Genomic DNA, 25,488 nt, shown 5'->3' with positions numbered 1-25,488 from the left:
GTTTAACAATTTTAGGCAGGGACTCTGTAATATCTTGGATTCTAGCTCCAGGAAAGCCGAAAACTTGCTGGGATTCTAGGTCCAGGCGGCAGATGGATGACTCTGTCCCTCTTAGGAGGGAGTCCCCGAACACAACCACCTGTCTTTTTCTCTTAGGGGTGGTGGTCATAGAACTCCCATCCCTAGTGCTGCACATCCCATGCCTTAGAAACTGTGGGGACTCTTTCACATCTAATCCCTGTGGCGTATCAGCCCCAATTATCTCTGCTGTATCACCTATGGAGAGAGGCTGAAAGTGGTAGCCTAGGCCTTGATCCTCATTCCCTTACTGAGCTAGCTCAGGCTATACCAGTATGAATCTTGCTGTTCCACCTATTATTTATCACTGTATCTTTGTTTTATGTATGGGTGACATAGCAGCAGCAGTGCTAAATATTACATTGAAAATTGATACTGAGGATCTTCAGATCAAGACAATTTCAGTGGAGAAGTTGTTGGAACCATTGATAATTCAGGTATTTTAGCTCTGCAAAATATTCTGGACACTCATAAGAGGGTGGAGGGTAGAGGGTGGGGTGGGAAGAATTTACTGCTGCCTAGTGATGGAAAACTGGATCTGACTCTTCTGTATTAGTGAGTACTCAAAACCAACTCAGGGATTGTCCAATTCATTTACCCTTCTCTCTTCTCACAAATGCAGCACGCTTGCTTGTGCCCAATATAATCTGCTCCATTTAGAGCCTCACACAATGCGAGTCCATCAATTGTAAATACAGAAAGGGGAAAGTGATTACAGGTCGAGTTCCAGTCTATAAAATGTCACATGAAAGAAAAGAATTAAGTCTGTTGAAGTTGATAGACAGAGGGGAAAGGAAGGGTGTTCAGGTTTACAGATAGGTCTAGTTATCTGAACCTCAAAGTGTTAAATTCTATACCATAATCTGTTTTAGATGAATTGGTTTAACAGTCCCTAATATCACTGCCATTTAATTATTGTATATTTTACTATCCTTATTTTAAATTACTGCTGTTTGACAACCCCCACCCCCAAACTTAGAACCAATAATTCTGGACATCTAGAAATTGCGCCAAAAAGGGTAAGAAGTTGCACTATAAAATCTAGTGTTATTCCAGAAGTGTTCACCACTTAAATTCCTAGCTCTTAAAGAGAAAAGATCTATCAAATGCAGTTGAGTTTACACATAGATAAAAAGCTTTTTTTTCTGTTTTGCACCTATACAATGGAAAGCACTTTGTTGGAAGAAAGCCTGCATAGAATTGCCATAGAATGATGCATGTGCCATGCCATTTTATTTAAAAAATGACTTATATCATAACACCCCTTTAAAAGGGGTCCTTGAAAAAAGACTAGGAATAGGAAGTACATCCTTAACTCTGAATCCTAAACTATTCTTGGATTTTTTTCTTTTCTTGAGGCACAGATCTTGTGGCACTTGCTTCTAGTAACTAGGTAGCTTGCCCCATTAAGGGCTATAGGACTAGGGCCAGCAAAGCCTAGTTGCTGAGGAGACCCACCTGAGCATGGATCAGCTGATTTTCCTATAAGGAACAGCAGTAAAGGAGGGATGGCAAGGGGGGATGGAGAAAGGATTTTAGGAAAACTAGGTTGAAATACAGAGGTTGCTGGGAGTAAACAGACTCCAGAAGAGGAAATTTAGGACTTGACTAGGACTACGGGCAGGAAAGGCCTCAGAATAGCTTGATAATGAGGTTAAATGGGGGGATCTGACAACATAATTTTTTTTAATTTAACAAACTAGGATCTGAGAGAGGGTGTGACTGGGCAGAAGGGCTGAGTTACTGAAGAAGTGCCACTGAGGCTGGGACTGCTTTTAGGGCTGCCCTGAGAGGATGACTGAGAGGTGCGCATCTGGTGACACTTTTAGTGAGTTATAGGTAGCATAGCCATGTCAGCACATCACTTCTTCTTCGAGTGGTCCCTGTGGGTGCTCCACAGTAGGTGTTGGGCTCGCCCCAGCGCCGCAGTTCGGAAAATCTTCAGCAGTCTCCGTCGGGTCGCGCATGCACCGATGCGCGTCGGCTCTTTGCGTGCTTACGGTCACGTGCGCGATCCGGTCCCCGCCAGTTCCTTCTCAACCGCTAACGGCGGCAGACGGAATCCTCTCCGACTCCAACACCTGAGACAGATAAATCTTATTTTTTCTCATGTTAATAGTTTTTAACAGTTCATAGTTAGCAGTTCTATAGTTATTATAGTTAGTTACTCTGTTAAAAGTTGTTAAAAGCTAAAGACTATCTTAAAACCACAGCGGCCGCCTCCAGGTGGGCCCGCTGCTTTTGTTTGTCAGCCTTCAAAGGCCAACGGTTATTAACATCACCTAATAGACTGTTAAGAGTGCTATTAGCACCTAAGGAGTCAGAGTTAAGTTTTAACAATGCCATCCCCTGGCTTTAAGAAGTGCGAATCTTGCCGGGAGGCCATGCCTGCTTCGGATGGCCATAGCAGATGCATACGGTGCCTCGGGGAGATGCACGTTCCCCAGAAGTGCTCCCATTGTTCCAAGTTGACTAATAGAGCTAGAAAAGATAGAGAAATGAGGCTGAAGATGCTGCTAGTTCACAAAGCACTTCAGCCTGCCTCATCGGAGACAACGCATGTGGAGGGCTCTTCAGGATCGCACAAGAGGAAGGCTGCCTCTTTGACCTCCTCTGTGCAGAAGAAAAGAAGAGCCTCGCCTACTCGATCCCTGCCCCTTACTGTTGGGAGTGGGACGAGTGTAACAAAGGGCCCACGCACGCTGGCTTCCTCCACTGGTAAAGCTGCGGCACATGCAACCACTCAAGGCCCTGCAGCTACCGGGGAGACAGCACCGAGAGCCGTGCGGGCACTAGTCAGTCTGGCACCGGCTACTGCGGCACCGATAGAGACTTCCCCAGAGGCACTGGAGACAACGGCACGGAAGACGACGGCACCGAGGACAACAGCACCGAGGACGATGGCACCAGGATCGACGGCACCGAGGACGACGGCACCAGCAACAACGGCACCGGGAGCAGTGGAAATCAGCATGACACCTGCTCCGGTACCAAGCTCACTGATAAGACCACCCGAGAGGGTAAAGGCTAAAACGAAGACCAGGCACCGCAGCCCCTCTCCTGAGGTAATTGCGCTGCCTCTGTCACCACGATCACCACCGGAGATTCGACGGGCAGCAACACCTTCAGCCTGCCACAGACGTCCTTCTCCTTTTCTTCGGAGTCCATCCCAGGGGTCTGCACGCTTTTCTCCATCATCTAGCAGAGATCCCTACGAGTCTTCTCACAGAGGCTCTCCTCGTACGTCGGTATCATCTCGGAGGTCTCGACATTCCAGGCACCACCCTTACATCCTTGGGTCATGGTCTAGGTCTCCATCGCCGGGCCCCTGTCCCTGTTGCTACGACTGCCATCATTATGCGGGGCGTCAGCATAGGAGGTCGACGTCTCACTATGGATCCCCGTCGACCACCCCTCAATGCCAGAGTGTTCTGCTTCCACCTGGGGGAACACCACGAGTTCCCCAATCAGAGGCTGGGTCTAAAGACATTGAACCCCACCTCAAAATTCCACAAAGGCAATCACATCAATACAGCCAGGATCCAGAGGAATTGGAGGAGAGATACCATAGTGATGCCTCCTCATCCTCGCCAGACGAGGCCGTGGTCCCTGGAGACATTTCTCCCCCAGATGACCTGAAACAGTTCCAGGAGCTGTTCAAACGAGTAGCTCAATCCCAAGATATGCAAGTGGCGGAGGTTCAGGAGAAACACCACAGACTCCTTAAAAACCTCAGGCCTCCATCTTCTTCTAAAATTGCTATTCCTCTGGACAATGCAATCATGGAGGCAGCCCCTAATATATGGCAGACTCCAGCATCCGCTCCTCCTACCAACAAAAGAGCGGACAAAAAGTACTTCGTCCCTGCGAAAGGTATGGAATTTCTATTTAGTCATCCACAGCCAAACTCGCTGGTGGTTGAATCGTCCCAACACAGGTCCAAATCATCCCAGTACAAATCTGGGGGATTGGACAAGGACATAAAGAAGCTGGATCTTCTGGGTAGAAAAGCCTACTCCTCCTCTACTCTGTTGCTCTGCATGGCCAACTATGCCGCTCATTTGTCGAATCACAATTTTGACAACTATTCCAAGCTTACTGCCCTCATGGACTTCCTTCCGGAGGATAAAAGGCCAATTCTTAAGGCAATTATGCAAGAGGGCTACGCGGCTTCTTGAGCGGGCGTGCAGATTGCACTGGATGTGGCAGACACAGCGGCCTGCGCCATGGCCACTGCAGTGGTAATGCGGAGAGAGTCATGGCTTCACACATCTGGCATTCCAAAGGAGTTACAGGTCAAAATTGCAGACCTCCCCTTCGACAAAATAAAATTTGTTGCTGAATCGACCGACTCAGTCCTACACTCGAGCAAAGATTCCAGAGCGACACTTTGGACTTTGGGGATATATAGCCCACCGTTCAGAAGGAAGAAATTTTATCCTCAGCAAAGCCGTTTATGGTTACCAACATCAACGTATCCAATTTCAACGGGGGTATGATCAGGGACGTCATCAACAAACACATTATAAGGGCCCTAGGCACTGGCCTCAGCAGGGCAACGCCTCCGCAGGGCAAAGTGCAAGACAGCAAGTTTGACGGGTATGTCGAGGGCCGCGAAGCCAAGACCATACCTCAGTGCCAATCTCAGTACATGTTCCATCACCGACTCAAGCCATTTTACCCACAATGGAAAAGCATCACGTCGGACAAGTGGGTATTGGAGATTGTAAACACAGGATACACACTCCCCTTCCAGTCTTTACCTCCACCAAATCCTCCCACCGCACCCCTTCTCAGAGACCCCTCTCACCTACCGGAATTAAGGCGGGAGGTGGACCACCTCCTATTCATAGGGGCGGTGGAGAGAGTACCGGAACAATTTCAAGGCAAAGGGTTCTACTCCAGGTATTTCCTGACGGAAAAGAAGACAGACAGAAGACAGGAGGGTGGAGACCCATTTTGGATCTATGCGCACTGAACCAGTACCTACGCAAACAGCGCTTCAAAATGACTACGATGGCTTCAATAATCACGGCACTAGACCATGGCGATTGGTTTGCAGCCCTCGATTTACAGGATGCGTATTTTCATATCTTTGGCATCTGAAGAAGTGAGTTAACTCACGAAAGCTCATGCTCTAAACTTTTCTGTTAGTCTATAAGGTGCCACAGGACCCTTCGTTGCTATTTTCATATCGCAATTCATCCAGCCCACAGGTGTTTCCTCCGGTTCCTTGTGGGCACAGATCATTTCCAGTACAGAGTCCTCCCATTCGGACTCTCTTCAGCACCCAGAGTCTTCACCAAGACCTTAGCGGTGGTGTCAGCATACCTACACAGACAGGGAGTTTTCATTTTCCCGTACCTGGACGATTGCCTGCTAAAGCGAACTTCCCGGGCGGAGGTATTACGGATGGTACACATCACCACAAACACATTTACCTCACTGGGCCTCATCATCAATTTCTCAAAGTCAAAGACCGACCCCACGCAAAATATAGAGTTTATAGGGGCTCGGATAGACTCAGTCACGTCAAGGGTGTATTTACCCAAGCCTCGTTTTCCTGCCATCAAATCTCTCGTACAACTACTAACGTACAGCCCCACTGTTCCAGTTCTCACGTGCTTACAACTGTTGGGGCATATGGCAACCACCACGTTTGTGGTGCAAAACACCAGGCTGCATATGCGAGGATTGCAGCATTGGTTGGCGACCGTATGCAAACCCTCAATCCACACCATCCACAAGAGGGTGTCACTTACAACAGAGGCACGAAGCTCGCTAACATGGTGGGGAAACCCCAAGAATCTCCTAACAGGCGTGCCCTTCCGCCAACCGCAAATTACTGTGTTCATTACAACAGATGCCTCCCATATGGGATGGGGGGCTCACATGGACAACAAAACCACTCAAGGATTATGGTCCCTCGCGGAGAAGACACTGCACATAAACATACTAGAGCTCAGGGCAGTGTTCAATGCGTGCAGGCATTTTCACAATTATCTGCGTGGAAAAATAGTCGGCGTGAATACCGACAACACCACCACCATGTTTTATATAAACTGACAGGGGGGAGCCAGGTCTCGTACGCTTTGTGCGGAGGCAGTCCGACTCTGGAACTGGTGCATCGCCAACAATATAATCATAAAGGCTTCATACCTACCGGGGGTCCACAACGTCAAGGCGGACCAACTCAGCAGACACTTTGCACCCACTCACGAGTGGCAGATCCGTCCAGACCTACTTCATCAAGTGTTCCACAGATGGGGTTTTCCCCAAATCGACTTGTTCGCCACCCGAGAAAACAAGAAATGTCCCCAATACTGCTCCAGAGAGGGCATGGGACAGGGGTCTTTGGGGGACGCCTTCATGATCCCATGGAAGGGCCCTCTACTTTATGCGTTCCCTCCCACGACACTTATACACAAGGTCTTGGAGAAGGCCAGAAGGGAGAAAGCACGCATGATACTCACAGTCCCAACCTGGGACCGGCAACAGTGGTTCCCATTGCTCTTGTGCATGGCTCAACATCGGCCATTTCCCCTACCAACAGTACCGGACATTCTCACTCAGGCTCAGGGGTCAATACTGCACCTGCACTCGAAGAGACTTCAGCTACAAGCATGGCTAATCCATGGCTACGCGCCTTAGAGACTATATGCTCAGAGGGAGTACAAGAAGTCCTTGAATGTAGTCAGAGAACTTCCACCAGAAAGACTTATCAGCACAAATGGTTGCGTTTTTCCGAATGGTGTTCCTCCAGGCAACTAATACCCCAGGATGCCACCATACCTACGATTCTGGATTATTTGCTACAACTCAAACAAAAGGGACTTTCGCTATCCTCTATAAAGGTGCATCTGGCGGCTATATCAGCGTTTCGGCATGAAGAGGATGGATCAACCACATTTGCCCATCCTGTTGTCTCGCGTTTCCTAAAGGGGTTGGTGAATCTGTACCCCCCTCGGAAACCAATACCGCCGTCATGGAGTTTAGACCTAGTTCTACACACCCTCTCGGGACCGCCCTTTGAACCATTGGCTACGGTCCCCCTTCGACTACTTACTATTAAAACGACTTTCCTCCTGGCAATCACATCAGCTCGCAGAGTGAGTGAGCTCGCGGCCATAATGTCCACACCACCCTGCGCGATGTTCTCAAAAGAAGCGGTGGTCTTACGATTACACCCAGCCTTCGTTCTGAAGGTATCTTCAGACTTTTATATCTACGAACCAATAGTGCTGCCCTCGTTCTATCCTAAGCCTCACAACTCAAACGAAGAGGCACGGTTGCACTTACTTGATGTAAGAAGGGGGCACTGGCCTTCTACATCGATAGAACTAAACCTTTCTGGAAAACGGACAGACTCCTGGTGTCCATTGCATCCAGGTCAAAAGGAGAAGCGCTATCTTCACAGAGGATTTCAAATCACATTGTGTCTTGCATAAGACTGTGTTATGAGATTTGCAAGACTCCTCTGCCAGTTCCGCCAAGAGCCCACTCTACTAGGGCGATGGCGGCATCAACAGCCTTCTTCAAAGGCATTGCGCTGAGAGATATCTGCAGAGCGGCGACGTGGTCTTCCTCTGACACCTTTGCCAAGCATTACGCCATGCACAGGATGCTTGATGAGGTTACACGCCTGTTGACAGCAGTCCTTTCACGGGCAAGCTGCGCATAAATTGGGTACCCACCTCCTTTTTCGGGGGGGGTTACTGCTGGGTAGTCACCTACTGTGGAGCACCCATGGGGACCACTTGAAGAAGAAAGAGAAGTTACTCACCTGTGTAGTAATGATGGTTCTTCGAGATGTGTCCCCGTGGGTGCTCCACTACCCACCCGTTCCTCCCCACTTCGGAGCTCTGTTTGTGTGTTTTTCAGGGGCGTCCGGAGTGGTTGATCAGGAACTGGTGGGGACCGGATCGCGCACGTGACCGTAAGCGCGCGAAGAGCCGATGTGCATCGGCGCATGCACGACCCGACGGAGACTGCTGAAGATTTTCCGAGCTGCGGTGCCAGGTCGAGCCCGACACCTACTGTGGAGCACCCACGGGGACACATCTCGAAGAACCATTGTTACTACACAGGTGAGTAACTTCTCTTTTTTCAAACAACAGAGTAAACTGCTCGTCACAGCCTTATACCGTTCATTTATTATTCTGCTCTTGCTAACTGTGTTAGAACAATGATTCTTCCTTAGGGCCTGTTGAATTTAGTGAAAGATCCTCCTTTCTCTGACCTATGCATGCTGATAGGGAGAGCAACAGCTTCTGCAGATGTTACTGAGCATGTGCAGTATAGGTTGAACTTGAACCACTCTTGTCCATCACCCTTGGGACCTGACTGGTGCCAAATGAGAGAATTTGCTGGACTACTGGAGGTCATTATTGTCTAGCAGCATTACTGACACTTCTGCAGTTTACTGGGCATTTAGAAGACATTTAGGGGTGAATTAGCACTAATACCAGCACAGAACACTGACAGCCAGCACTGGTAGCTGTAAACAAACTTTATGGAACCATGGGCCACACCCATGATAAGTGGTCATCTGGCTAACTAAAATCATGCCAGATTACAGAGTTTGCTGGATGAGAGTTCCAGATTAGAGAAGTTCAGCCTATACAAGCAAAGCAGAAAATCTGGGGGCACAGGAAGAATTTAACTGTGTGTCTGCTCTTCCATATGTGGCCTCTGTCAGAAGACTTTGGATCAGGCCATCATACTTTAGTTAAATTGAAGTATTTTATATCAGCGCTTTGAAATATTTGCATTTGGGTTACAGCCTTTGGAAGTGCCACTTGTCTTCAAGGGCAACCTTTGTTCCTGGAAATAGTGTTTATTGGAAGAAAAACAAGCCGTTAATTTACTGGCACAGATTACATATAATGACTCCAATTGGTTAGTCTGAATAAAAGTAAAGGTTATGGATATGTAGAAGGTGGATCCTGTGCAGAACAGAAGCAAATATTTGTTTTCTAGATGACTCTACAATAATTTTCTTTGGATAGTCTCCTAAAATTTGCATCTTGTAGTCAAGGCAGAATATGGCCACAAGTGATCAGATTAGTTTAAAATGGTGCTTGCTTATTTCTGAAGTCACCAATAATGAATAGATAAATAAAATAAAAATTCTAAGGCCTTGATTCTGTCTGAAGTTAATTTTCCATTACAGATTGCAGATCTGTATTAATTTTATAAAGAAAGATATGAAAAATCATCTTTCACTATAGCAAATATTTTTGGTATTTATTCCTTGGTATAGCTTCCAATGTTTTGTTATATTCATTGAAGTATTGAGTGCAGAATGTTCCAGTTTACTTATTACCTTTACATATAATCTGTGAAGTAACTGATAGTGACTTACATCACTGTCGGACTGCCAGATTCATTTATTCATAAATCTTTAGCTTGTTCTTTTAATAGTTTCCTCCTTCTTCACTTTAAGTCTTGATTTATTTTTAATTTAAAACTTTCCCCCCAGCATGTAGGTAAATCATCAAGTAATTGTGTATTGATGCCCAGACTGATTTATTTAAGTCTTCCAGTTCCATTTAGTCTTTGTGATATATGCAACAGTGAAAGTTATCTGCAGTAAATTCCTTCAATGGATTAGACAATCTTTTCTCCAGCAATTACATCTTTATTGTAACTATATGCACGTGCACTTAATTGCTTTAAAAAGTCTTGGCAACAGATGATGCATGGGGGTGTGTGCAGGGTCACACGTCCCCACCAATCTGGTGATTTGATTTGTACTGAGCATGATATAATGTTGCTGAAGTTGTCTACCTTCACTCTGCACCCCTTCCCCAATCTCTGCTCAGCAATGTAGTGCTGAAAACCCCCTAAGTGTAGTGTAGAGTTGCGTTTTTCTCCATCTTCATCTTTTTCTTCCTTGTAAAAGGTGGGCACACTGAGAGATCCAGTCTGTGAAGGGCCTCAATTTACAGAATATCTGCACTTTTCTGTCTTTGTAGGCAAAAGCTCAGTGGATAGGTGTTGCATTTTTTGCATAATTCACAAGCTCTATAAAGTCTGACTATACTGTCAGATTTAATAGGCTGATGGCCAACAGAAAATACGTGGTACAGGCTTTTTAGCTTTAAAGGTTGCTGAATCATAAAGCTGAGATGCACTCTCAGTGACATGCCATTTGTGAACTATCCAAGTAGGCTTCATCGTAAATAATTGTTGTTGAATAATATGTGTAGCACCAAAGGCAACACTGATTTCAGATAGATAATGACCTAAATGGTCAGTGGTCAGACTGAACCAGTATTGCACTCTGATTATTTCGTTTGTAGGCATATGAGGACTGTGGATGTGCAATCCATTTAAAACCCTATCTCTCGGGTTTGGAAAGGATTTTTGCCCAATTTTCCCATTGTTTTTTTTTGTTGCACCCTTCTTTGAAGAGATCCCATCAACATGTATTTTGTCTTCATCTGAAAGCATTGTACTTATTATTGTTTCAAGATTTGTTTTATTTATGATTACCGTTACTTCAGGAGTTTAATGGAAAAAATCTCTGTTTGTTTGTTGTGTTCATTTGGCAACTTGTGTTCATTTGACTACATTAGGTGAACAACCAGCTTGGTGGTTTTGTTGATGTTCCGTTGAGTTTGCTCTCTTGAGCACTTGTGTGAAGGCCTCTCTCTTCGTGGGTGCTATGTGCTTGCTTTTGCCCAGCCCAGCAGGAGATTGTTCATCGTGCATAGAACTGCAATCTGTCCACAACTGAAGAGACAGCAGATGCGATGTGTCTAGAGGGAGAAAAGAGTAGGTGGGTGGGGAACAGGGAAACAGGCTAGATTAATAAAAGATCTGTAGGGGTTTCCACCCAGGGTCCTATGCCAAGGCAGGTCCTTAGGCTGCAGCCACTACAGACACTTCATGCTGTGTTCTGGGCTGGCTCTGCCTGGCAGGGATGAAGGGAGGTGGTTCTCTGTTCTTCCGTTCCTCCTCTGGAGCCCTGTTGCCATGACAAGCACCACACAGGAAAGCTCTGCCCAAGATCTGTCCCCACAACTCTCATTGGTTGCGAATTGAGGTCAAGGGAGCTGCAGGAGTCATGGTCCTCATGGAGCCACCTGTCCCTCCCTACGTACACCAAAGGTGATCTGCCCCAAGTAACCACTCATATCACAACCCCTTGCCTCAGCCTGCAGCCGCCTCTTCCACCACAATTCCTGCCCACATCTTGTACCCCCAGCCCCTCCTGTATCCTAACTCCCTCCCAGAACCCAGCCCTGAACCTTCTCCCTTACCCAAACTCTTGCCTAGATGTCATACCGCCCCCTCTCACACTCCAGATTCCTGGACCATGGCCTGGAGCTCCCTCTTGCACCTCAAACACCTCATCCCTGGCCCTACCCAGAACCCTTACTTGAGTCAGAGCCCTCACCATACCCAGCCTCCTGCCTCAACCCACAGCTCCATCTTGCACAATGATCCCCTAATTTTTGACCTCACCCCAGAGGCTAAGGGAGCCCACAAATTCTAGTAGCCCTAGGCCCACAGAAGAGTTGATTTGGTCCTGCAGGGGAAGGGTCAAGTATATTTGATGTTGTGGTTCTCCACCAAGCTTATTCTCTTTTCTGGAGAAGACGTAGCAAGGAAGTACAAGAGACATTTTGTATATACGTTTACAAGTAAATTGTGGTCTTAAAAGATGTTCTGTCAGAACTTGAAATTTTTAAGTTTAGTCATTTGGCAGCATTTCTTTAAGAGTCTTCCCTTCCTCCTCCTCCTTTCCCATTCTTCCTCCTCTAGCTGTGGTTCCTTTTGAATTTATATTTTAAACTTTCTGTTTTTCTAGTGTTTTTCCATCATATTTCTTTGTTTTTTTTCTGGAGAATTCTATCTGGAGTTCTTTTCCTTTTGTTGCCCCGCCCTTTTGTTTGCAATCTTTAGAATTGCACTGTCTCATTTCTATCAGCCTCTTTTGCGCATTGGTGTAATTGGAATATAAAGTCTTATCACAGCTCAGTGGCTTGAAGGAAGTAATTCAAGCTTTAGCATCATTTATGGATAGATTATAAAATAAATCTTGGGGTGCAAGTCATGTATGTCCTTATAAGGCAGCACTAAATAGCCTGCTCAGTGGAAATATTTGTCTCAGGCCACTATTGCCAGAAATCTGCTTAACTCGTTTTTCATTTATGGACATTCTTATAGATAACAAGGAAACAAACTTTGTTCCGGTCTTTACAGGATGAAAAGCTTTCATACAAATTAAGCTTCAACAATGCTAATCCCCCCAAAACAATGAACAAAATACTCCAAAACTCACCAAAGCAGAATGTCATAGAATCACAGAAGATTAGGGTTAGAAGAGACCTCAGGAGGTCATCGAATCCAACCTCCTGATTAAACAACCAACCCCAAATAAATTATTACAGCCAGGTCTTTGTTAATTCTCCCCTTAAAAAACCTCTGAGGATGGAGATTCCACCACTTCCCTAGGCAACCCATTCCAGTGCTTCACCATGTTACCATCAGGACAAACTGGAGAAATGGTCTGAGGTAGATAGGATGAAGGGCAGTAAGGACAAATGTAAAGTACTCCATTTAGAGGAACAATCAGTTTCACACATACAGAATGGGGCATGATTGTGTAGGATGGAATCCTGCTGAAAGGGATCTAGGGGCCATAGCAGACCACAAGCTAAATATGTGTCAACAGTGTGACACTGTTGCAAAAAATAGCAAAATATCATTCTGGAATACATTAACAGGAGTGTCATAAGAAAGACACAAGAAGTGATTTTTCTGCTCCACACTGTGCTGATTAGGCCTGAGCTGGAGTACTGTATCCAGTTTTTCCTACTATCTGACTGAGATCTCCTCCACTGCAACTTGAGACCATTGCTTCTTGTTCTGTCCTCTGCCACCTCTGAGAACATCCTGGCTCTATTTTCTTTGAAACCCCCATGCCAGGTAGTTGAAGGGCTGTTATGTCAAGCTCAGTTTTTTTGAGGTTCTCATCTATTCCAAAATACAGATCCTATTCAATTCAGATGGATCAATTTGGGACTGCTGCACTCTGTTTTTCTGATGAATTTGTGTTTTAGCAAACATTTGGCTGGAAAGTGAAATAAACAGTCATGGGGGGTGGAGAAGGGAGTTGTAAGTATTTATGGGACTGGGAAATTTAGAATCAATGTTCATGTAAATATAACTAAAATGCTGAAAAGAGAAATAACTGAAACCAGTTCTCTGTCTAAACTGAGGGAATATCAGTGAAAGAACAAAGGGCATAGAAATACTAGAGTGCTGATGTTGGAACCTGGGCTGGAAAATGGGAATAGTTACTTCTAGCCAGTTTGGTGTGAACAACTGGCTTGGTAGGTGCCCCTTCATGCCTGATTTCTGACCATGCTGCAGTGAGATGTAGCTGAAGCTGCAGCACAGTTTGAACACAATTTTCTAAACATACACAATTTAAAATGGCAATCTATATACATGTCACAATGGCCATCAAATTCAAAATGTCACAGACTTTCATAAAAGACCTCACTTGATGTATTGTATAGTGTCATAACATTGTATATGGTCAATTGATTTATTTGCTTATTTGTGAGGTTTAAACTTTCTGTTCTTCTCTTGGGGTGTTTGGCCTCTGATTGTCCCAATCCATTTGTAGTTTAAGGTTCCTCATTTTTGATGGGACGGCCACTGGGAGTCTATTAGTAAGGAGTCGAGTCTTTAGTTCTGTGTCAAATAAGTGCGCTATAAGGACAGGTGAAACTTGAAACACTGCAAAGGAACTGTTTCATCAATGCCTCTGTTGAGCTTTAATGAAGATTCTCTGTGCTGAAATGAAAGGTCTCCCACTGGTGTAGTCAGTCTCCCCTCATGAAAAGCAGTAGGTATGTCAGTGGGAGAAGTCCTCCTGTTGATATATCATTGTCTACCCCAATTGTAAGGTCAGTATACCTGCATTGCTCGGGTGTGGACTTTTCATGTCTGTGAGCAGCTTAGTTATACTGAAATAATTCTGTAGTGCAGACCTGTCCTGAGGGGCAAAAAATACTATTTATACAGGCAAAACATCTTTTGTTTTCTCCAGCCATTTGAATTACACAAGAGACTGTTAGTGTTTGAAAGGATAAGCAAGCTGTATGGCCCTTGCGCCCAGGCAGCTCAAAGCAACTGCTTTATTCCTTTGAACTATGAGAGACTCCCCATTTCCTACAGGCTCATTCTGCAGATGCAGCCTGATATGTTGATTGGCTTCCGAGCCCCATATTAGCCCATTCAGAGCTGTGTTGGATACACACAGCATCCAGGGTACCCTTAAACTGAGAAAGCCCATCCTCTTCTAGATGAAATCTGGAATGAAAAGCAAAGACAATTGTCTTAATATTTGCATCTTGGGGGGACATGGAACGACAATCTCAGGAGTGAAGTTTGAATCTGTTGCATAGTTCAATTTTTCTAGATGTGTTGAATAGCTTTTGAAAATGAAGATTTTCACTCAGCATGGGGAAATATGCCTGTTGTGCATTGCACCTGGGGTGGAAGAGGATGTGACTGTTCAATCAATGGGGAACTGTGGTTAAGCATGGTCTGGAAAAAATGGGTTCATACCTTTTCTGATAGCATGTGCATTTTGTTGGGATACTATACCCTTCTTGCTTCTAGGTGTATTAAAGACGTAGCAAAAGGGGCTAGTATGATGCCACTGTACTGTTCAAGTTGCACTCATCATTCAGAATCTTCATTATCCATCTTTCAGTATTATTTTGTATTTCCTAACCTCTGTGAGCCAAGAACTTTTTATCAGATTGTGATTGGTATTTCAGAGCAGATGCTGCCTCAGTTAAATAATATTAAGCCCATTTCCATGGAAATGAATCCATTATGTTTTAGCTTCTGTTTTCCTGGCAAAGATCTTGCAGATGTAGGGTCCTGCAGGTGTAAGCTTTCATCTATTGGAGTGACTATTGCATTTTTACTGCATGTTTCTATTTCTGTTTTTTGTCTTTTTATTGTCTAAGACTCATTATAAACAACCATCGTATCCGTAAAGGTACATTACACACATATGAATACACTGAAAATTAAAATAAATAAAATATACTTGTAATAAATTTGTGATAATGGCAAATTTTTTTAAATCCATCTTGATTTTCATTTAGGTGAAGTGGTATTTTGTGTCAGGACTTCAGTTATTCTGGCTTGTGTGCTAGTCTATAAGTTTGCTGCCTTCTGCATTGGAAATGTAAACTGGCTCATAATAAAATATGATCCTTGTGGCTATATATTAAATCCCATGAAAATAACATTCTTGGATTTCTGAAAAAAATAGTTATTTTGATTGCTCCTTTCAATGCATATTCCATTAGCTGCTGATTTACGTGAAGTAAGTGATTTGGTTTCTTTCCATTGCAGTTTGAATTGAGGCTTTGCTCGTCTGTCTAAAGAAAACTCTTTTTAGTCATCTAGGATTGAGGTATTTGTGTGACCATGTCTCCCCCATGACTTTCCAAAGCAGCTGAGGCCACGTGGCCTTTCTTTGTTCTCTGTACCAAAATTGTATGTGAATGAGGCAGGGGCTAAGAGTGGTTTGAGCATTGGCCTGCTAAATCCAGGGCTGTGAGTTCAATCCTTGTGGAGGCCATTTAGGGATTGGGGAAAATAGATGTCAGGGATGGTGCTTGGTCCTGCCAAGAGGGCAGGGGACTGGACTAGATGATCTCCTGAGGTACCTTCCAGTTCTAGGAGATGTGTGTGTGTAGGACTTCCTCATTTCAAAGACTGACTATGGAAGTGCTTTCCTGACTTTGGAAGAGTGCTATGGAAGTCCACACTGATCCAGCATAGCATGAAACCATATGAACTACTGAATAGAAACATGTATACCACCTGACAAGGGTCTTGCTCAGGGCATTCAGTTGAATGGAGATGGACCCAAGAATGAATTTAAGTGGCAGGCTGAAATTTAGTTAGCTTGACTCTGCAGAGGCACTTTCACTATACCTCCTCCAAATCTCTCATACTAGACATTTAAGGGGGTCAGTACATTGGGTTATAGGACTGCTATTGTATAATCCCATAAGAATACTTTCCCTGGCCTCCCCCTAGAATTTAGATTACTCATTTGAATACTAGGGGTCTGCAAAGATGGCAGGATTCCCTTTCTCCCATAAGCACAAAATCCACAAAATACCAGGTTTCTTTTTCATCTGTCGGCTTGGCCTTTATCCACACTGAACACTGGCCTCAAGCTATGACAAACTAAACAATGCTACCACTTACTAATAGTATATTATGTTCCTCATAATGGAACTATGACTCATAAATGCTGTCAGGAAGATGACAAAATATAGTAGGTCTCTGCCAGTTTGACTCTACAGGAAGAAATTTCTTCCGGACCCCAAATAAGCAATCATTCAAACACATTGCATTCTAAAAACACAGGTCCTATGCTGTGGTGCGAGGAGGGGAAGGAGGAAGGTTAGGGTATCAGCGATGGAAGTTCCATGGGTGCTGGACCAATTTGTATCAAGGAGGTGTGCAGAGCCATTGAACCAAACTGTAAACCCTGTGTATGAAGGAAACCACTTCTAAGCAAGGAGGGGCAGCAGCACCTCCAGCACCCCTAGTTCCAGCACTTATGAAGAGGACAAGAAGCCCGAAAGACCTAGGAAACTGTTTACATTACTGAAGAGGTTGGAGCTTGGGCCAATCGGCTGCATCTCCCCTTCCTTGCCCAATAAGAGTCAGAAAACATCTGCAAAAGGAGGGGACAGTACTTGCTTCCTGAGTATGTGCTCTCCCAACCCTGTGCCTGACATCGATCCACACAGCTGTCCATTCACATTTCCTGATCAATGAAGTGGATTGGTGGTGTTACCCTTATTACACACCCTTTGGAATAGGAATAGCCTATTGGAATAGGATATTTGTATGCTCATTTTGCTGATCCCCTAATGTAAAAGAACCAAATTGATTGCAGGGAACTGGAATGCCATTTAATAAACACAAGGTAATTACATACATATAAAAATGTACTCATTGAGCTCAGAGATTAGAGCTGAACTTGAATTTTAAACTATGCTAAGGGCCTGCTGGAACAGCATGACAAATTAGAAGAAGAATAGAGAATTTACAACATCATTAGTGAAAATAAAATCTCTCTTGAGATTTCTTACTTCCATTTAAAAATCCCTTCAGGGTGTACTTTTAGTATGAAAGCCTTTTCAATGCATCAGGAAATATTAGAAATATTTCTTTTGGATGTGGAGGCTGTGTTCAATAGAAGTGGAAGACTAGAGTGGGAGGCTACATTAAAATAGCTTGCTTATGCTTGTTAAAAGGCATGATTTAAAAAACAGTTTGAATGATTATATTCTAAACTAGATTTAGATTCAAAAAAAGATTATGCATATCTTCAACAATTTGCAAAAACATTGACTTTTTTTTTTGATTAGTTCCTGTCCCCTCTGATTCTGATCTATGTTGGGGGAAGAATTGGGAGAGATGGGTCTGCACTCATAGCATACTGTGGATATTTCTTCTGTCCCTGCTTGTGAGATTGTAGGTTGAGTAGCCAAAATGGATTGGGGGATCAATGAAGACGAAGCTCAAAGAGTTATGCTTTCTGCTATTACTAAGGGTTCTATAAATGCTTTTAATTTTTATGTCATGATGACATATTAGAAGAAACAGCCTAAGGATGTGAGTGCACTGATAATATGACTGGTCAGAGTGACAACAGTGATTCTATCTGCTTTATTTTGAAGCCTATGCAATGAAGGTAATATATCCGGGAGAATTTCAAAAGTCAGGCACTGAATATATATTGACCAGTCTGACAATATCTTGTTGGGCTTAGCTCTTTCTTTGTGAAGTGTCTGCTGTTCTGTTGCTCACTCCTAGGGGTGTTCATTATTTTGTTGCTAATTTTAAATCATGAAAAGAGTATTGGTGTATTGGCTGCAGAATTCAAGACACTCATTTATTTATTTTTACATTTTAGGTTACTACATTAGCGAACTGTCCAGAAACCTCTTCTAATAAGAAAGAAGATGTTCCAAAAGAGCCCATGTCCTCCCAGCTTCTGTGGAAAAAGCAATTTGGAGTCTAATTAGACAAAGGGGCAAAATTGGCTAAGGAAGCCATTACATTTAAGGAGGACTTTAGTGCAGCACCTGATTTCATACAGAAAGTAAGTACATTACCCACTGTGACAAATAAACCAGGTCACGTAAAGCATTCATTTTCACATATCATTTTTGTTACTATGTCTGTAGCAGGGTGCTGGTGCAAGAGCACCTAGTTAGCCCCTGCTGTGTTAGCTCCAAACAAGGGGAACAGATTGCGCTGATTAAAAGGCCTGATGCTAGTTACATTAACTGATGAATGAGTTCAAACCTATCAGTAAGGCTTCAGCTCAACCCATAACAAGGTTGTACTCAACTGACAACACTGATTAATTTTGTTGGTTGCGATTTTCAAAGGTACAGAGGTAATTGTATATCTATCAGCCATTTGTGCCTTGAAAAATCTCCTTTATTTTTGTCACTAACTTTTATACAACAAAACAATACTTGTTTAATCAGTGTCACCTCTGTGTAAGTCATGCATATTTCACCTATGTAGAATCCATTTATCTAAATCTCTCAGGAAGCAGTTGCACTTTTTATTACAAAGGAGCTGGATTCTGTGTTTTTTGTGAAGTCAGTCTTACCTCCCCTCATTACTTTTCTTGGCTATGCAGCACATTGCAATGAACATGCGATTTTACAGCTTGCTTAAAATAATCTAAAAGATAGCCATGCCTTGATAAGACTGAATCTGAATAAATTAACAGGGTGAGTGTGAAGAACCAATTTTAGCACCTCTCCAGTCAAACATAGGTGTTTTTGTGTAATCTTTAGGATAGTTCACATATAATTGGAAAAATAGGTTATTTTAATGGTAAATAGAAAAACAGTGTTCACTGAGGTCTACATACTTGGGCATTAATTTTATGTGCATCATGGCATGAGACTAAGGTAAGTGATGTAAGGGACTCACCACAGCTGATACACATAAGACCATGCCAATAGAGAGTCAGTGCATTAGAGTTTTATTTAACTCCCTAAAGGTTCGTGTAGGTCTGGCCAATATGAAGAAGATGGGCCAAATTCTGTTTACTTGAAGAGAGGCAATGATGTAATGAGAGTAGTGTTTGGCACATTTTTAAAAAGTAATTTGGAAGTTCATACAGTAACTTAGCACTGACCGTTTTAGAAAGGAAAATAAAAAGCTGGTCATACAAGCTAATATTCTGTCATTTGCAACATACTGAATACAATTCTTCTGTGGATTATAGCCCTGATAAGTTCCATTGAATTCTTTAAGATTTCATAAAGCCATGGAAGAATTATCTGCTGCTGCAGTTCTCTAGATCTACAGCATTTTTTTTATTTGTAATGTGCATTAATTTATTAAAAGCCACCGTGATATCAATGTCTCTTAACTTGTTAACTATTCTGCTAATTTGCATATTTAATTTTTAGAGAGAACATTTTAAAGCTATTCTATTGCATTTTACATATTTTTCAAATATATGACAAAGGTAATTTATGTAGCCATTGAACTTGTGATCTAAAAGGTCCTGTAGACAAACATAATTACCAAACGTATCAGAGGCATGCCATGCTTTTGCAGTAGTCTTACAGTGCAGTCTTACAGTACAATAAAAAGTAGAAAGAAATAGGTTCTAGTTAAAACAGTCCTAATATAACCTAATAGCAGTATAGAAGTGGTGGCATGAGCTTTGAAACAGGCCGAGTAGGTGTTCTGAGAAAGCTAAGTACACACACATGAACTGTGTTAGCTCACGCTAAGTGTAGGTATGTCTGCCTGTGCTGCAGTCACACCTCAGATGGCAGTGGGGCCATAACTCCAAGTGTGCTAAGCTTCGAGCTTTGGGACACTTGACCCTCTGGAACAGCAGACTCCTTTTTAGAAAATCTCAGAAACATATAGCTAAAATTCTGATCAGTTGAAATTAAGGAACGTTTTGCCATTGATTTAAAAAGAGCCAGTGCTTCATCCACTATCTTCAGTGGGATTGAAATGAATACTTAACTATCAACATGTGGATAAGTGTTTGCCCTGGATAGGGTTGCCAGATTTTCAGAATGCTTATGTGGGACATTGCACAAGCTCCAAGCAGTGCCCTGTAGAGAATGCTTGTGCTGCATGTTGGAAAATGTAGTTCTGGCTGTGGTGGTGGGCTATTTTTTTTTTTTTTTGATGCTTCACAGTTTTTGAAAACTTTCCCTGGGATAGACAGTAATGTGATGCCCCTCCAGTTCTTGCATTCCTTCAGGTTGCCTTTCTTTGGAAACTTGATAAGGCAGCCATATTCCCAGTCTTGTGGGATCTCTTCAATGTCCCCAACTTTCCCAAATTCGTAAACAGATGCCTGAGGTACATCCTTCACATCAAACAGCAAGACTTGTCACAAATGAGAAGCTTTGCAACAGAGCAGGACAAGAACCATTTGACATTGAAATCAAGAGAAGAAAGTGGGAATGGCTAGGCCATACTCTCAGAAAACCAGCATCCAGCATAGTCTGTCAAGCTCTCACATAAGGAAAACGCAAAAGATGAAGACCTCAGACAATGTGGAGAAGATGTACTGAGACTGCAGAGCAACAACTGGGTACTCTTGGAGTCAGCTAGAAGTTTTGTCCTGAGACAGCGTGAAATGGAGAAGACTTGTTAGATGATCTATGCTCCACTCGGAGTATGAGGGCTAAGCAGTAGTAGTAGTTCACAGTTTTTAATTTTAAAAGAAGTACTAATGAGAAACAAGCTCCACTAACCCAGACCCCAGCCCCTCCTGAGGGGCAGGACAGACGGTGCCCTGCCAGCTGGACCTCCCATATCTGGGCACTTTCCTGCAAAAGCTAAGAGTGCAGGGATGCTGGCTGGTGAGGTGGAGTAGGGGGGAGAGCTGGGGACACCACCTAGATGCAGCTGCGGTATTTCCTGGTTGGTTGGAGAAGGAGGCAGGGCCTGGGGAGGAGGTGTTTAGTGCGCTCCTGTCACCTCGTGTGTCTTGCACAGAAAGAAGGAAAGGAGTCTCCGGTGGCAGCAGCAATCATGTCTGAGAATGGTGCATTCTCCTGTCTTGTGCCAAACAGTGGGTGGCTGCATGGCTGCCCAGCAACAAGGTGAATGTGGTGCTGGGAGCCCAGTGGGGAAATGAGGGCGAGAGCAAGCTGGTGGATCTGCTGGTGCAGGACATGGACATTGTCTGCAGGTGTCATACCACAATTAAATAACTTTGTGGGACATTTTTGGGTAAATGTAGGACTTCTGATTGAAACGTGGGACTGTCCCACAGATTGCGGGACATCTGGCAACCCTAATCCTGGAGTAGGGATGTTTTCCTGAACCAGGGCCTACAATTTTAGATGAAAACTTAAAAAACAATCAGTCTTAATTTCTCTTTATGGACATAAAAGACAAGGAAAGGAAGTTTTGTCGTGTTGTACTTGGCCAGTACTTTCCATGTCTCCACTGTTATGCAGAGTAGTGATCACTGATTACTTACCTCCTTCTACTGGAGGAATGGCTACATTTCAGAACTTGTGCAAAATGCATATGGTTTCTGAACTCTTGGTAATGAAAAGAAGGAATGTCAAATGTTATTAACTATCACATATGCAACAGAGGCCATTTTTTTCTCTCATTAAAAAACACTCTTAAAATGTTAGCCCATCAATTCCAGTCATGTTATACAAGATAACACATAGTTTTATTGATTTTTTTTGTACATAAATAATATAAAAATATTTCAGACTTTGAATTTATTTGTTGACTCTGAGCCAAGACTGGAGATAACTACAAAAATAAATACATAAAGTAGATTAGCTGTGGCTCATACATATTAAAAGAAAGTTAATTCAATGTTACCTCCTATTATTGTACAATGACAAATTAAGTGCTCACAGGCAATTTTCCTCCAAGGATTTGTTGAACTGTTCAAGTTAATATTAAGGAGCTGAACTACAGCACAACACATGCCTGTTTGTTAACTCTGCAAACATTTTTAGTTCTTTGCAGCTCTGTATTGGTTTAACTTGTGGTAGGCAACGCAGATCATTACAACTTTATTACTTATTACTTATGTCACATTCTACTGGTTTTAGAGGTCTTGTTTACGTTAGTGTCTTTGGAAGGTGTACATCATAAATCCTGATAAGCTATATGTCATGTATGTCATAGCATATGGTTTTTAATTTTCTGTGGGCATCATTTTTATGGCAACAGCCAAGTGATTTATTTGTATTCCTTTTCATAAATTAAAGGGTGCTTGCAACTAGCTGCAGTTTCTGTCATACTAGAATTTTAAAAAGTACTGGATAAATTAGCTCAGTCCAAATCCATATTATCTGTTCCTTGGGTTCAGACCAACAGTAAGAAGGTATATCTGCCTGTATTTCAGCTAATATCACTGGTAGTACAAGAACTGAGGTATCTGTGAATTGTGATGCATGAATAAGAACATAAGAACATAAGAATGGCCATACTGGGTCAGACCAAAGATCCATCCAGCCCGGTATCCCGTCTGCCGACAGTGGCCAATGCCAGGTGCCCCAGAGAAGGAGAACAGAAGACAATGATCAAGTGATTTATCTCCTGCCATCCATCTCCTGCCCTTGTACTGAAGGCTGGGGCACCATACTTTACCCCTGGCTAATAGCCATTTATGGACCTAACCTGCAAAAATTTATTGAGCTCTTTTTTAAACCCTAATAGAGTCCTGGCCTTCACAGCCTCCCCCGGCAAGGAGTTCCACAGGTTGACTGTGCGCTATGTGAAGAAAAATTTTCTTTTAATAGTTTTGAACCTACTACCCATCAAGTTCATTTGGTGTCCCCTAGTTCTTGTATAATGGGAAAAGGTAAATAATTTTTCTATATTCACTTTCTCCACACCATTCAGGATTTTATATACCTCTATCATATTGCCCCTCAATCGCCTCTTTTTCAGACTGAAAAGTTCCAGTCTCTCTAGTCTCTCCCCATATGGGACCTGTCCCAAACCCCTAATCATCTTAGTCGCCCTTTTCTGTACCTTTTCTAATGCCAATATATCTTTTTTGAGGTGAGGAGACCACATCTGCACGCAGTACTCAAGATGTGGGCGTACCATAGTTTTATATAGGGGAAGTATGATATCTTTTGTCTTATTATCTATCCCTTTTTTAATAATTCCTAACATCCTATTTGCTTTACTAGCTGCCTCTGCACACTGCGTGGATGTCTTCAGAGAACTATCCACTATAACTCCAAGATCCCTTTCCTGATCTGTCGTAGCTAAATTGACCCCATCATGTTGTACGTGTAATTTGGGTTATTTTTTCCAATGTGCATTACCTTCCACTTACTCACATTAAATTTCATTTGCCATTTTGCTGCCCAATCACTCAGTTTGCTGAGATCTTTTTGTAGTTCTTCACAATCCCTTTTGGTTTTGACTGTCCTGAACAACTTGGTGTCATCTGCAAACATTGCCACCTCGCTGCTTACCTCATTTTCTAGATCATTGATGAACAAGTTGAACAGGATTGGTCCTAGGACTGATCCCTGGGGAACACCACTAGTTACCCGCCTCCATTGTGAAAATTTACTATTTATTCCAACCCTTTGTTTTCTGTCTTTTAACCAATTCCCAATCCATGAAAGGATCTTTCCTCCTATCCCATGACCACCTAATTTACATAAAAGCCTTTGGTGTGGGACCATGTCAAAGGCTTTCTGGAAGTCTAGGTATATTATGTCCACTGGGTGCCCCTTGTCCGCATGTTTATTAACCCCTTCCAAGAATTCTCATAGATTAGTTAGACACGACTTCCCTCTGCAGAAACCATGCTGATTTTTGCCCAACAATTCGTGCTCTTCTACGTGCCTTGCAATTTTATTCTTTACTATTGTTTCTACTAATTTGCCTGGTACTGATGTTAGACTTATTGGTCTATAATTGCCAGGGTCTCCTCTAGAGCCTTTTTTAAATATTGGCGTTATATTCGCCGTCTTCCAGTCATTGGGTACTGAAGCGGATTTAAAGGATAGGTTACAAACCACTGTTAATAACTCCGCAATTTCACATTTGAGCTCTTTCAGAACCCTTGGGTGAGTACCGTCTGGTCCTGGAGACTTGTTACTATTCAGCTTATCAATTAACTCCAAAACCTCCCCTAATGTCACTTCAATCTGGGAGAGTTCCTCAGATTTGTCACCTAAAAAGGCTGGCTCAGATTTAGGTACCTCCGTAACATCCTCAGCTGTGAAGACTGAAGCAAAGAAATCATTTAATCGCTCCGCAATGGCACTGTCTTCCTTGATCGCTCCTTTTATATCTTTATCGTCCAAGGGCCCCACTGCTTTTTAGCGGGCTTCCTGCTTCTAATGTATTTAAAAAACATTTTACTATCATTTTTTGAATTTTTGGCTAGCTGTTCCTCAAAATCTTTTTTGGCTTTTCTGATTCTTGTTTTTTCCACTGGTGAAAGATCAACCTAGAGGAGCTAGACTCAATTTTGGAGTTTGTTAATGATGCTGATGTCACTTTTAAAGAAGTGATAGGCTCTTTCTTGAGATGATGATGATGATGGTGGCTCTTGTGACTGCCTGTCTCAAGTCTTTCTTTTCTTGAGAGTGATAAGAGTATTTGGAAGGTTGTATCTTCATTTTGCCTGATACATCTGGTGCAACTCAATGACTACCCTAATGTCTTTAGAGACTGAGGCAGCATGTGTCCTAGCTGCTCCCATTGAAGTCATGTTCAAGTACATTTTGCTGTTGTTTAAGATAATGAAGGTGGTATTTTGTTTTTGGAGTGAGAGAAATAATCAGAAAAAAGGGCACAAATTATTAAAAAAAACAAACAAACCCTCGGTATTGAGGGTGTCAAGGCTATTCCCGTGCTGGTGGTGTAAATGCAGAAGGTGGGAGCCCAGAGGAAACCTGAAAAATAGCTTGCCCCTGCAGACTTCTGCATATAAGCTTCCCAAGGTCACAGATTCCTTGACTTTGGGAGGTCTGCCACCACCCAAATGAGAAAACTCCTTTTTAAAATGTAGGAAATCATACTAGGGATATCTCCCTGGGGCTAACCCCAAGCTCTTAACCCTCCATTAGGGGAGATCTTAAAAAACGAGACAGAAAATATACTGCACTCTCTGATAGATGACCTCTTAGTCTTAGGCATGCATACACAGATCTCCTATTACCTTCCTGGACACAAGAATCAAGTCAGCACCTTAAAAAGGTGATTGAAAATAAAGAAGCCATACTTATTAAGTGTACTTGGTTGCTAGGTGTTACACAGCAACTGAAAAAAAAAAGGATTAAAACACAGAAAATTACTTCCCTAGGATTCAATTTAAAAGTTGAA

General features: G+C 43.0%; 1 protein-coding gene across 1 annotated transcript in view; it reads left to right on the top strand.

Annotated features, from left to right (window-relative positions):
* The first annotated feature begins 387 nt into the window (after positions 1 to 387).
* Positions 388 to 25,488, top strand: part of CTNNA3 (catenin alpha 3) — a 751,450-nt gene continuing 726,349 nt past the window's right edge. The window contains 4 exon segments of the mRNA XM_074999587.1: positions 388 to 515; positions 18,065 to 18,110; positions 18,113 to 18,171; positions 18,173 to 18,271. Coding sequence (XP_074855688.1) covers positions 405 to 515; positions 18,065 to 18,110; positions 18,113 to 18,171; positions 18,173 to 18,271 — 315 coding nt within the window. The 5' untranslated portion in view covers positions 388 to 404.

The sequence above is a fragment of the Carettochelys insculpta genome, chromosome 7 (assembly GCF_033958435.1).
Source record: "Carettochelys insculpta isolate YL-2023 chromosome 7, ASM3395843v1, whole genome shotgun sequence".
Taxonomy (NCBI): Eukaryota; Metazoa; Chordata; order Testudines; family Carettochelyidae; genus Carettochelys; species Carettochelys insculpta.
This window is presented reverse-complemented; position numbering and strand designations above follow the sequence as displayed.